The following is a 13,738-nucleotide window of genomic DNA, read 5'->3' as shown; positions in this document are numbered from 1 at the left end:
GGGGCTCCTGCAGCGTTCTGTTCCCGAGTAGCAGAGTAGAGGAGGAACAGCGAGAGGAGACGTCACTAACACTAACACTACAGTCATTGAACTTTCCATAAGCGTGAATATCTGCTTCAGACCGACACAAGAAGCTGTTCTGCAGTTAAACACGCCGATGTGCCGGATGTTTCTTTTGGTTAGCAGAAGTGGCGGGGCAACGTTACCGTGGCTCCACCAGCCGATCTCTTCAGCACAGTCTCTGGCTCCAAATGAAGTCACCAGCGTTAGATGGCAACGCCCGCCTCGGGGGTGTTTAAGCTTCAAATATGTACAATGAGAGGTGGTGGAGACGCGTCGTCCATCTTTTTATACAGTCTATGGTTGCAGCCAGGACAGGAAGCCAGCTGATCGACTTTTCTAAAAGTTTTACGCTGCAAAATATGTAAAAATAACATCCAAAAATCAGTGGATATTGCGTTATTTGTTGTTGTGTAACCGAGGCTTTTTGTTTCAACAATTTCAAACAATATGTAATGATGGTGATGATTAAATTAAATTAAATCCATGAGGCTTCCGGCCATGTCGTTTTGTTTCTAAAATATGTGGTGATCTAGAAAATTACCTAAAATCCATTTAGTTAATGGACACCAAGTGCTTACTGACAGCTCCTCATCCTTCTGACGCCTTCTGTATTGTTCTGAAAATTCAACCCTGAAGCTACTGTACCCATTGTTTATCCACACACACACACACAATCACACGGTGAAATCAGAATTCAGCGCATGCCTTCAACAGAAGCTGCCAGCTTGCATCACACGAGTCTCGTCTGTGCCTCCAGGCCGGCGCGATGGTCAGCAGCGTGTGTTCAGTCATTGTGCCGGAGGCCCGACAGCACACACAGACCTGCAGCTCAGCAGGGAGCCGCCTCATTGCACTCATTTATTTCTACTTTAAAATATTACAGCAGCAGCCGCCTGCAACAGCGTTTCGAAGAGGTGCAGGTTGAATTGAATGCATGTTGTGTAACATCTACATCACAGGTGAGACAGAGTACATGCTTTTTCATTATGTTGATGCAGCAGTTTAGAGTTTGTTGCATCACCAGGAGGCGCAGTAGAGACGGGTCACTGGTGAAATCAGTGTCAAGATTTTCCATTTCCCATCCGGCCTGTTGAGAGCAGATCAGCTTTCACCAGCATGCTTGTAGGTCTGTTTTTGACACTTGTCGGCGTAGGTGCACAGACACCTCATCAGAAGAGACAATTACAGGTGCTTTGTAGGTGAAGCCCAGTTCAGAAATAAGTAGGGGTCGCTGAAAGGCTCGAAGCGTCACAAGAGGGGGAGGTCCAGAAATCTTGTGGGCTGCCTGCTGCTGCCTCATATTTGGTCTACTTTTCTCAGCTCACGTGCAACAATATCAACAACTTAGAGGAGCTACATTGCAGCAATACCCCAACATGTATGAGTTACATTCTCCAACGAACATCGACAGTGTTTCCTGTAAGCGGTGCCTCTTTGTGTGAAGTGGAGCAAAGACTCTTGCCAGCTTTGTTGAGAAACCTTGCGTGTGCTGTGTGATGTCCTTATTGCCTGAAGGATCAGGCGAGTCTTCCCTCTGAGGTTTGACTGCGTCGCTGTTCATCTCGATAATAATCTTCAAAAACCAAAAACCAATGTACGACACAAATGTATCTGTTCTTGTGCACGTTCAGCTTTCCAACAGCGTCAGTGTTCTACAGTTTGCAGTTACTGAGATTATATCAAGTTGTAAGAGTCATGAGAGTCATGCTGGAGGCTCAGGTCAGCATGCTCACAGTAAGGTCCACTAGGGTCGGGTTTTTTTTTGCACCAGCAGCGCCTTCTTTTGGAACAAAACCAGTCGTCACTGTCACTTCTCCCTCACTGACAATGGCGGAAGAGAAGCTAATCTTTTCTTTTTGTCGAGGGTACAATTTGCAGGCAGTGCCATGAGACAACTTTGTAACCTAGCAACAGTAACAATAAGCGCCTGTGATTGGCTCATAAATGGTGGACTAAATTAAATGTTGCCCTGATGCTGGTTCTGAGAATAATTCGTCAGAGAATCACCAAAAACATCACAATTTATTAATTTGATAACTAGCTTTAAGTGGAGATTACTTGGACGGGTAATCTCGCTGATGTTTCTAATTCTTTAGAGAGATCTGAATAATATAAGGGCAGCAATGATGAAACAAATCATGACTGTTCAGAATGTTTTTTAGAGCTATGACAGGAAACAGGAAATCAAACTAAACGTGTGCAGAAAATGTACTCAGTTTGCTCTTGCGCTTCAAAATGTTTGTGATGGTAACATACGGTCAAATCCTCTGAGCTCATCAGACTCCATCCGAGCTGCTGCGTTTGAAAGTAAACTTGTTTGAGTTTAATCTCTCATGTGAATTAAAACAAATATATCAAATGGTTCTGTGAGATTGCAGAAATCATTGTTTAAAGTAATGACTTTTGTAGCTAACAATGGTGCCTCCTCTATCCTCCTCCTCCTCCTCCTCCTGCTGGGTGCTGACGTGTGGAGCTACGAGGCTCCCGAGGACAAGCAGGATGTGTTTGCTAGAAAAGCCTGTCCGGCCTTCCTGACCTTCACTAACGCGGCCTACCTGGCTGGAGTCACCGTGGAGCTGCCGTGCCACTGCAAGCCACAACAGGTAACACACCAGATCATGAAGGAAACACTTTAGTAGGTCGTATAGAAGCATCAGTATTTGAGTCTGTTTCGTAACCTGTTAAAAACTCCTCAGAGGAGGTTTAAGGTAAAGAAAACAGTCCCACCTCCACCTGCTTTGCAGAATACAAGCTATGGAAAATGCTGGAGTTATTTTAAAGCTAATCTGCTGCTGCGACAGCCTCCAGGAAGGTTTAAAGAAAAGTAAGATTGTAGAAGACAAGAGAAACATGTAGGGGAAGAAATCAAGCAGAGGTGAATAGATCAAGGTTCAAACAGGAGAGAAAGGAGAAGGTGTGTTTGGTATTTTCCTCCAGAACAGAATGAGAGACTTAAATCTAAAGCTAAAGTAATTGAAGTCACCTGAACAACATTATCGACCTGTGACCTGTGTTTCAGGTCCAATCAGTCGTGTGGTTCTTCAGGAAACATCTCGGTGGCTCGGAGGAGACCAGAGCTCTGACTGATCACCACGGCAACAAGCTGCTGGACCCGAGTCGGGTCCCTCACAGCGGCGACCTGCGCAGTCGATTCTCCATCCGTCTTTTCAGCCTGCTGATCTTCAGGGCGGGGCCGGACGACTCCGGCATCTACATCTGTGGCTCCGCCCACGATGACTTCTTCTATGGTTACGACCTGGACATCCAGGAGGCACGTGCGATCAGCTTCGCTCCGAGGTGACGAGAAAGACGGGTAGTCGATGAATGTAATTATTCTGACGCTGATGATGATGATGATGTGTTATCACACCGACAAGTACAATTGACCCTCTGCTGTCTGGTGAGCATGCTAACACACCCAGAGACAGTAAGAGATGGATGCCTGCAGCATGTGTCTGTTGTATATTGAGGTCCATTCATCACTCGACACATGTTCAGTATTAAATTCTTGTTGCTCTCTTCTGCCGAGTGAAAAGCAGAGAAAACTGAGGCCTGTTACTTTTGATTTCAATGAAATGAATTCTGATTTGCTGCACCCAGGCTCTCTCCAGAAAGAACGAACAGCAGGAGGAAAGAAAGACTCGGCTCAGCCACGTCGCCTTACCGGGTCTTCACCGGCTTCCGGCCCTGGTCAGTCTGCGATCGCTGCGGAGCGCCGGGAGAGCAGGTTCGCGTGGGACTCTGCTACGTCCAATCCAACTTCCTGCACGTGCGCTACAGACGGGCAAATCAGACGGTGGCTTCGTGCGGCTCAGAGGCGGTGCCCGACGCCTTTGGAAAAGTGAAGAGAAGCAGAATTGGAGCCAAGCTGGAGGTCAAGAGCTGTCAAGTGACGTGTCCAACTCGAGCTCCTTCGCCCTCTAAAGTCCTCGCTCTGATGGCCTTTCTTGGGTTCAAGTACGTCCTCAACACAGGAAAGATTCATGCACTGGTTAAAAAAATATGATGATTCAAATCTTCAGGCATTTTCAAAGGTCCAGATTAAATGCTGTAATCATTTCATTAGCATCATACAGCAACACCACACAAAAGTCTTTCTCTTCATCATCACTGTTGAATCTAATGTGATGAGTCTCTGTCTCTGTGTTGTAGTTCTGGCTCCCTGCCAGTAGAGGTGCCAGTGTTCTACCTGAACCACCCTGCGGACCGTGTCCTGACCCTGGGCTGTCCCGGGGCACGACCTAACATGGCCGTGGCCTGGGACCGGGGGTCTGAGCCCATCTACCGCTCTGAACACTTGGCAGGTGGTAACCGCAGCAGCACGTCCCCCAGGCTGGTGATCGACACCGGACACCACCTGGTGTTTAACCCTGCAAACACTCAGGACTCAGGTAACAACTTATGTTTGCTGTAATGAAACTACACCTGAGTTAACCAGGTGAAGTCATTACTAATCTTTTGTTATGTTATTCAAGTGGGTTATTTCGACTAAGGCCATGCCTACACATACGCAGGTATTTTTCAAATCTTTTTCTCTGCGTTTTATGTCACTGAAAACAGATCTTTTATAAATCTCCGGCCAGGTTGAAGACTTTTAGAAACAACGTTTCGGCAGAGACGTGTAGACGGGATAAACTGTGTTTTTGGCTCGTGACGTCAGGCTGTGTGCCGTTATCTCCTTTGTGAGGCTTCACACATGAGGCGACATTCCTTGCAAAATGACGGACGTGGCGTAAACATCGATGCTTAAGCGCCCGATCAGACAGAACGCGATTTAGCAGCTGGGGGCTTTTTTGTCATTGTTTTCAGTGAGTCCCTTTTTTTTGAGCTGCTTTTCGCCTCGCGTTTTTTAGGAAACGCTCTGAGCGCCTCGAGTTGAAACAACTTGAACTCAAAGCAGAAAAGCGCCTGACGTCATGGCCATTTTTCTCATCGTCTAATCGTATGAAGGGAGGGGCGGACCTTCTGTCGGTCTGCAATATAACGGTTAGATTAATGACAGCTAATGATTCGGTGGTTTCAACAAAAAAGGCAGTACAGTGCGCCTCGTGTTTTACAGTCTGCAAAACATGCTCTGTCTGATCGGGCTCTAACAGGACTTTTTACATGTTTACACATATATGTGCAGTTACTCGTCCACTATATTGAGCAGAGGTGGGCAACCCTGCTCCTGGATGGCCACCTTCCTGCATGTTTTAGGTTTCTCCGCACTCTAACACACCTGATTCGAATGATCTGCTCGTTATCAACCAACTGAAGCATCTTAGGGGATTGGTAACGAGTGAAATATTAGAATCAGGTGTGTTAGAGTGCAGAGACACCTTAAACATGCAGGAAGGTAGCCCTCCAGGATCGGGGTTGCCCACCCCTTATATTGAGGAACAGAGGCGTCGGGAAGCACCATGGCATTGCACCCCGCCAGGTAGTCTTCCGGCAATACATTTTTTCAGACATTTGATGGGCTGCGATTCTTCTTCTTCTTCTTCGCATGACTGAGTTTTATCGCCACCTGTTGGTGTGGCATTCAACGTTTCTGTTGTGTTTTTGCATTTTTGTTTGGACGGGGATTTTTTATAACCATGCTTGTGTGGACGGGGTTTTTTTTTTGGACACAAAGGAGGCAAGAACTCTGTTTTCAATAATAACCGTGCACATGTAGTCATGGCCTAAGATATTCTTTTTGTTTATTAGGGGTCTACTACTGCTGGCTGCAGGGTCAGCAGGCTGCTGAGATACGTCTGCTGGTCTACGCCCATTTAGGGAGGAGACAACCCGTGACGTCACATCCTGACTTCCCTATAGCTCTGAGGACTGTGCTCAGGTCGTATGCTGTGATGACGGCTGTATTCTGCCTGCTGTTGTTGGGCCGAGCTGGAGTCAGACACCTCAGGGACACCGGGGAGACGCACGTCGATTAAAGTGTTATCAGAACCTGAAGGTCGGGTTTTTAATAACGATGTCCTAACTTGCTTTTTCCTCTCAGATTTGATTTCTTTAGATAAATGCTGCTTCAGACATCATGTTACCGGTTAAATAAATACTTGAACTTGTGTTTCAGCAAGAGCCACTTTGTTTTATCTGAAGGAGAACGGGCTGTGAATGGTTGTCGTTAGAACCTCTAATACTTCCAACTTCATTCTCAAACATAAGAGGGCTGTGTTTGTTTCTAATGTTTGAAACATAACATATTTTATAATCTATGTTTCAAGGTAGCAGGTTTTCAATGGGCTTTCTATCACTGGATATTTGCGAGCACTGATGATGTTTTGGTCCCCTGTGTTTGCATCTGAATAAAGACTCGAGCATTCCCTCCTGACGCATCCTCCACAGCAGAGTGTGAAGTGCTCTCAGGTGTGCGACTTCTCCCGATAAGAGCTGCGAGAGCGAGGATGAGATCCGACGAAACAAAGGGAAACCTACAGAGAGAGGACAGAACGATGATGACACTTACATGAAAGGGAGAAAAAAAAGAATGAAAGCAAGCTCGAGTGGATGATGAAAAATAAATTAGAGATGGCTGAGTTAATGAATGTGAAGAAAGACAGATGAGCATTTCCATCTAATTATTTTTGTGCAGATTTAATTGGCTATAAATACAGACACAAGTGTTTTATGTTTTCTTAGTGTGGAAAAATTGTAACTCAGTAGTTTTGTTGAAGTTTAAATCATCCCAATACATAAATGTTTGTATCCATAGATGGAGAGGAATGACACCTGACACAACCAGCGGAATAACAGATGATGGGCTCAATAATGCACGACTCACCCAGGGCAGGTACAAGTGAAAGGCACAGTTTAATGTCCAGGTTCGCTGCACAGGTAGTCACAGGCAACAAACCAAAAGGAGCAGGCACAAAGTCAAAGTCAAAAACAGTTAAATCGGCGGCCGTGTGCAGAGGCTATCGTCCTCGATGTGGTGGCCCCGGGTTCAACTCCCGCCCACGTGTCATCCCCCCTCTCTTACCCCGTTTCCAACACTATCCACGGTCCTCTCTCAATAAAGGCATGAAAGGCCAAAAACATCACTCCCTAGGAAATGATGCCGGAACGAGGCGGCACGAGGGAACACACAACGAACTGGCAACGACGGGGAAGACACACTCGGTATATACACAGGTAATCAAGGGGAAAACAGCCGAAGGGGGCGCTATAGCTAAAGAAGCGGCGGTTATTGTTTACTTCCACATGGCGCAGCATACTTCAAAATGAATTTGAAAAGCTCCTCCATACCACAGACTACCGCCGAACGCAGTGTGCAGTGTATAGCACACAGGGCCTTGCTGTATTAACTCTGATATACCTATAGTAAAAAATGCATGTAGAAAACAGTTTCTTCTGCTAATTTGGATTAGTTGATGCTATATAGCAAAGTGTCCGGAGCAGGACCCCTTCCCCTCTCCTCCTCTTTCCCCTCCCTGCCCCCCCTGCTCTTTCTCTGCTCCCCTCTGCCCTCCTATCCGTAGGACCCTGAGGGGGTTCGTCGTGCCCTGATGCTACGGCGGATCCCTGGTGAAGCTTTCCCAAAACGCTTGAAAGTCCGATCATCTTTATCATCAATCTCATGAATCAATAAATTGTAAAATCGCATCCTGTCGATGGTGTGCTCCTTGCTCGCGAATAGAGTAAAATTGAATTTCTTGCAATTTTCGGACTCAATGCTGCTCGGAAAAAAAAAACCTGACTCAATGCCCCTCATGTGTTTGTGATGATTGATCACACCTGGAGTTTTGGAGCACCCACAGGTGTCTCTTGAACGCCTCGCTGCTGCGATGAAGAGCGCAGTCAGGATAGATTTCTGGGTTCTCGCTGTTAGACAGAAGGGACATCAGACGAGTCCTCATTAAGAGATCTCTCCAACACTTGCCACTCCACAGCTGTGGCCTCCTCTTCAGTCTCTCTCATCCCTCCAAGCTTCCCAGCTCCATCTCTCAGCCTCTGAAGCTCCGAATCGGCTCGTTTTTTGACTTCTACCAGACGCTACTTTGAGCCGAGAGTCATTTTTACCAATACAGCTACAGGTTCATCTCTGCTGAAGATAAAAACTTAATCATTGGTAGAAGACTAAAATGAGAAGTAGAAAAAGTCACTCCTGAAAATTGCCTCCTGCTCGTCCTGCTGCATTCAATCAACCTGAACCTGAAGACTTCTCTTTAAACCAGAGAAGTTTATGTAATAATTCAACACAGATAAAGACAGCATATTGTAAAAAGTTCATGCACATCATTTGAAGCAATCTGTTAAATGACCTCACTTGTGAATGTGTGTCTTCAGTGTTTTCCTCTTATATAAGAAAGTAGAGACTCAAGCCCAGTGTGGTAGAAACCTTGAGCTTCTGAAGCCTTGAATGACTCCATGTGAGGACGCCACAGAGAGCTCTTCACTGCCTGTTCAGTCTGAGCAGAAAGTTTCAGTCCACATACTTCCTGACCTTCCTCTCCACTCTTATTTTGAAGTACGACCCTCCTGATGTAACACGGCGTCTCCTCCCTCGCTGTACGTTCCTGTCTGTTAGGCAGCTCACCCTGCAGAACTGCATCATATGCACTGATGCCTCGCCCCGGGATATTCTCTCATATTAAAAAGGTGCTGCTGTGGAGGTGCAGATATTTACAGCACGTTCTGTCCGACTGAAAAGTTTGTGTAAGTGCGCCTGCATGTATCAGGTGATGTATGGATTTGTCTCACGGCAAGGTGAGCTGCCAACGGGAAATGAAAGTAGAGAACGTCCGTTAAGAAAGCTCGCCTGTTTTGTGTGGATTTACGATCAGTGCTGGAGGTGAATTTTTCCTCAGTGCTTCATAAACACACTGACAGCTTACGTCTCTGCTTGTGATGAATTGCCAGCAGTGTTTACACGTACCAGGCTGCAGGAAGCTGACACTGTCACGAGGCCTCAGCTACAAGTGGCCCCCTTTTCCCTGTGTCTCTCTTGTGTCTTGTGTTTTTAAAGCCACACACGGGCTGGCTCCTCCGTATATGTCAGAACTTCTTTGCCCCTGCACCTCATGGCCTCTTAGAGCCTCAACTGTTTTTTACTGTTCCAAGATAAAGGCTAGTGGGTAAGGGAGGCCAAAGCTTGTTCCCCCTCAGTTGACTCCTTTAACACAAAACTCAAACATATTTCTCCTGTGTCATCTTCAGCTCTCAAGACCACCATCTCTACGCCTCTGACCGCCTGCCCACCTCTCATCCCCCATCAACCTGTAACCGTGAACATCATTCAAATCTGCATCTTTGTTCTGCACTCTGGGTCAAGAGAAAACTGCCATTAAGATAGCAAAAACTCCTCAGCCATAAAATCCTTTAGCGTTTATTTTCCGGGGTGCCATTTTTACTACTGTTAGCGCAGCTTTGCAGCTCGTTATACAAGCGAAAACAGAGCGGAAAGAGTCTGTTGTTCCTTCAAGCCACCATCTGCAGAAAATGACGCCGCTGGCACCAAAATACTATCACAGTTTTTAGCTTCCCACAAGGTGCCAGAGAAGACGACATCAGCCACAAGTGTTTTTCACACTGTACACCAAACACGCTGAGAATTAACCCCACTGATCTTTCAATTACAGGACAACCCTGGACCTGGAGAATGGCTGTACGCATCTCAATGTGTTTCAAGTGTTATCCTACCCTCTGTAAGCTAAAGTGTGTTTTGACCTTCATGGCCACCGTAGACATCCCTCAGTCATCGACAATGTAAAAACAAAGGTTTTTGTAATTGTGTACTCGAGTATGTTATAATGCATACAAGCAGGTTGATTGCTCATCATATACTGTAGCATATAATGCACCCGTCTCGCCGCATGTCCTTGGGCTCGTGATGGATAGCGACCACACACAATAAACCTTGCAGCTCATTTGTGTTCGAGGTGAATGAGATGCTGTCCTCTCCTTCAGCGGCGCCACACCGCCGTGTTAAGATAACGCTGCTAAATGGTGAGCTGACTGGAGCTGGCAGTTATAGGAAGGAGAAGAAATTTGGACCACACACCGTAGCTATTAATCAACTTGTTAGTGCAACCAGGCCAGCCATGCAGCAGACCGGCTGTCTGCTGCAAGATAAATGAACAGGGACTCGTTTCCTAACCGTGCTTTGGGAATCCAGGCAGAATATTTCAAGTTATCTGCAGCAGTGTTTCCTGCTCGCTGCTGCGCTGCACCAACAGATCAATGAAAATAGTTCCTGTTATGTCTCATCTGCTGCCGTGCTGGTGACTGAAGTGATTAGCTCAAATGTGAACGTGCTCATTGCAGCACTCTGTGTACCTCTCAGTCAGGAGGAAGTGCTTTCATGTTGCCCCAAGGAAACAATTACAGATACTCCTTGTGGAGAGTCTGCGTGAAGCCGGGGAAGTTTATGGTTTCATTATTCCATGGAACGTTTATACTCACCTCATACGAGTGGAATTCTTTCACATGTCCTCATACCTTCCTGAATATTGGCAGGGCGACATTCATTAAAGGAACTTTTCTCAGTTTAGTTCCTCCACTTCCTCTGCAACCACTTGGTCTTTGTCCAGGTTTTTACAGTCAGTGCATGCAACACCAGGGCCTCCCATACACGTTTAAATGACATGCATATTCCTTACAAAGCTACGACAAAGTATTAGGGCCACATTGAGGGGGGAAAAAAATCTCTAAGATTTCGAGATAAAGTCGTAATTTAACGAGAAAAAAGTCACAATATTACGAGAATTAAGTCGCAATTTTAGGCCATGGTCAGCCTGTATCTTATTTTAAAGGGTAATATCAGACGAGCAGCTGCCTGCGCTAAAATTACTCGATCACGAGTCATTTTCAAATAAAATCACTCTTCAGAGTCCTGATAGTTCTGACGAAGTGGTGCTGATGTTCCGAAATATTAAGTATTTCGTATTTGTGAGACCTGTACTGTACTGTACTCTCGCATGATCTCGCGAGGCACATGTATGCTATGCTTCCATGCTAACGGGTGTGTTCAGTAAATGCAGCTCAAGTTGTGTGAAGCCTCCTGTGCAATCATTTACAGGCATACACAAGATGTTCACTGCGAAGTTATAGTTCACGTGTTCCTCATTTTAGTGAAGGCTGGCTGCTCGTCTGATATTTATAATATTTAGGCTAACAACAGCCTAAAATTACGACTTTATTCTTGTAAAATTGCAACTTTATTCTCATATTTTGACTTTATTCTCGTAATATTACGACTTTCTTCTCCTATGATTTATCTTTTTTAATCTTTATTTTTTTTCTCTTTCATGTGGCCCTATACTCTGTCGCACAAAACAGCCTTATTCAAGTGAGTAGCAGAATTTGATAGTCATTGGAGGTTAAATGTACAAGTCTTCCTTTTTGTAGCATCAGTCAATCATCATTCAGTTCTCAATTGACCAAAATTATCAAAATTACATCATGGCAGTTCTGCAGAGATGCCCTGGCCTACGAAACTTGTTTACAGGTGCAAGAAAACACTTTGTTTGGTCGAGACTCCAACAAATGTCACAACTTGTCATAACTTCATGAGGCACTTCCTCCCAGTTTGGTGCTTCTATTTAAGCTGCAAGATGTCCGCTCTCTCCCTCTGTTGCCACCGCTGCCCTGCACCAGTACTGTGCTCTTACTTTCAGCTCCACCACCACTCCAGCATCCACCTGCAGGCTCCAGCTAGGGGGGGGTTTAAAATATGACCTCATCAGAGCCGAGACGCCATCATTACAACTATTTGAAGAATCGAGAATTATTATACAATCAGATTATCAGTCTGAGTTCCTAACAGGAGGCTTCTTGCCGTCCTGGCCATCAGCCCGATTCTCTAAGCACGGCTCTTTTAGTTTTGTTAAATGAGGGTTTGATTGAATCAATGAAAGGATTAAATCTCAGATGGGGGACGACATCAGCTGTAAAGGTGTCAAATGCATCAACATGGACCACGCACTCCAGCTGCAGCTTGTGGTGTTTCTGCGCAGATACTCTTGAAGCAGGCTGATGGAGCTGCTTTCCTGCTGTTAAACCATTCTCTGTTTATCACACAGAGTTGTTTATTTTTTATGGAACACAGTGAATCTTAACAGCTTAAGCTTGACTTATAGGAGCAGCTTTTAGCATTCTCCTCCCTTTACCCTCCCCCTCCAAGCATGTAGGACAGGGGTCTCCAACCTGCTCCTGGAGAGCTAGCTTCCTGCATGTTTTAGGTTTGTCCGTACTCCAACACACCTGATTCAAATGTTTTTCTCATTATCAAGCCCCTGAGTCTCGTTGTGAATGTTTGTTTCCTGGTCAGGTGGGATTTATTTTCAAACTTTCAAGGCGTCCAGGAAGACTTTAGTTGTGTATGTTCGTCGTGTAAGTGTGTGTCTGCCTGGTTAGACTTAGAACTTTTGTTGCTGGTCCCAAACTCAGCAATTTTCAGACAAACACAGTTTGGTTTAATTCAAGCGCCTAAACTTTTCGGACAATGAACATGGTTTTGCTTTCTATATAAACGGCTTCTTCAGGTTTTTCATATAAAATTGACAGATTCTTGATTCTTGTTTGATCTTCCTGTTTTACGAAAGCTGTAGCTTAGTAACTAGTTCAGAAGCAATCTCCTAGAAAGTGTAGGAGGAAGCACTGACACAATATTTAGTCACGGATCGGAAATACGTCGAAGGACCAAATTGTAAACCTGCATCCAATGGACAAAGAGAAATCTCAAATGCCAGAGAGTGAATTAGACAAATGAAAGGTAAATGAATGTAGAAACAGAAGAGGAGAGTAAACTGTACAGAGAGAAAAGGGACGGCTGCTGCGGTGGTGACAGGACAGAAGAAAACAAAAACAAATCAAATCATTAAATATGACCTGCACAGGCGGGAGGTAAGAAAATATATGCAAGATAAAGGTGCAATAAAAAGAGAAGAAGGCAGGAAATCTAAAAGAATAAAAGGTTAAGTGAGGGGAGATGGTGACTGGCAGACAGGAAATTAAAGGTGTTGACAATCATACTGGGATTAATGAAACAGGAAGGGTGAAGCCTCTGCTGAGATTTTAATGAAAAGCTCCTTTAGATAAGCTTGAAGGTCATTTCACGGCGGAGGACTCATTCTTATTCCAGCGGGATTAGACAGTCCAGGACCTCCAGTGTCTCTGCCGAGGGTTCATTAGACGACGGCTGCTCGGCCGACTCAAGCAGGCACATTCAATATTCCAGCTCCATGTTACATGCATGTCACAGAGCGGTTTACACGCCATGTCACATGTTATAGACGAAGGTCCTCTTGTGACATTGGAAGCTCAGAAAACGCTTCCTGTAAATGAAACTGGCGTGGAAAATTAAAGGAAACAAACTGATTATGTGCCACAGCTCCTGTAAGTAAATCCTTTAATAATTCAATAAATGAGCAGTGCTGCAAATGTAATTATATTCATCAGGTTGATTCTGTGGAATATAAATTGAATGAATTTATGAAATTTATCATTTTATGTTTGTCAGCTAACATTCAAACTTATGAACACACGCAAGTCATCCGAGCAGTGGCGACTGGTGAAGAATATTCTAGGTGGGGCCGTGCTGTGCCATACTCAGTTTGTCCATGCTGTAACGTGCCAGCAGTTTTAAGACGTAAACACGGGAAGCAAAATAGTACATTTACATGGCTACATCCAGCTAGCCAGCTAGCCTTTCTTGTGTAACAGTTGCGAGAAAATCCTCTGGTGGAGGTTT

The 13,738-nt window shown here is 45.2% G+C and overlaps 1 protein-coding gene across 1 annotated transcript; it reads left to right on the top strand.

The window, feature by feature from the left end:
* Positions 1-2,478: 2,478 nt before the first annotated feature.
* Positions 2,479-5,981, top strand: LOC138589211 (Ig-like V-type domain-containing protein FAM187A). The gene is given in 6 exon segments (XM_069659411.1): positions 2,479-2,497; positions 2,500-2,666; positions 3,083-3,360; positions 3,664-4,020; positions 4,216-4,454; positions 5,755-5,981. Coding segments are annotated over 6 exon segments (1,287 nt in total).
* Positions 5,982-13,738: the final 7,757 nt, after the last annotated feature.

Source organism: Semicossyphus pulcher, unplaced genomic scaffold (assembly GCF_022749685.1).
Source record: "Semicossyphus pulcher isolate SPU_LCO1_2020_fin unplaced genomic scaffold, fSemPul1.0.p SCAF_13, whole genome shotgun sequence".
NCBI lineage: Eukaryota > Metazoa > Chordata > Actinopteri > Labriformes > Labridae > Semicossyphus > Semicossyphus pulcher.
This window is presented reverse-complemented; position numbering and strand designations above follow the sequence as displayed.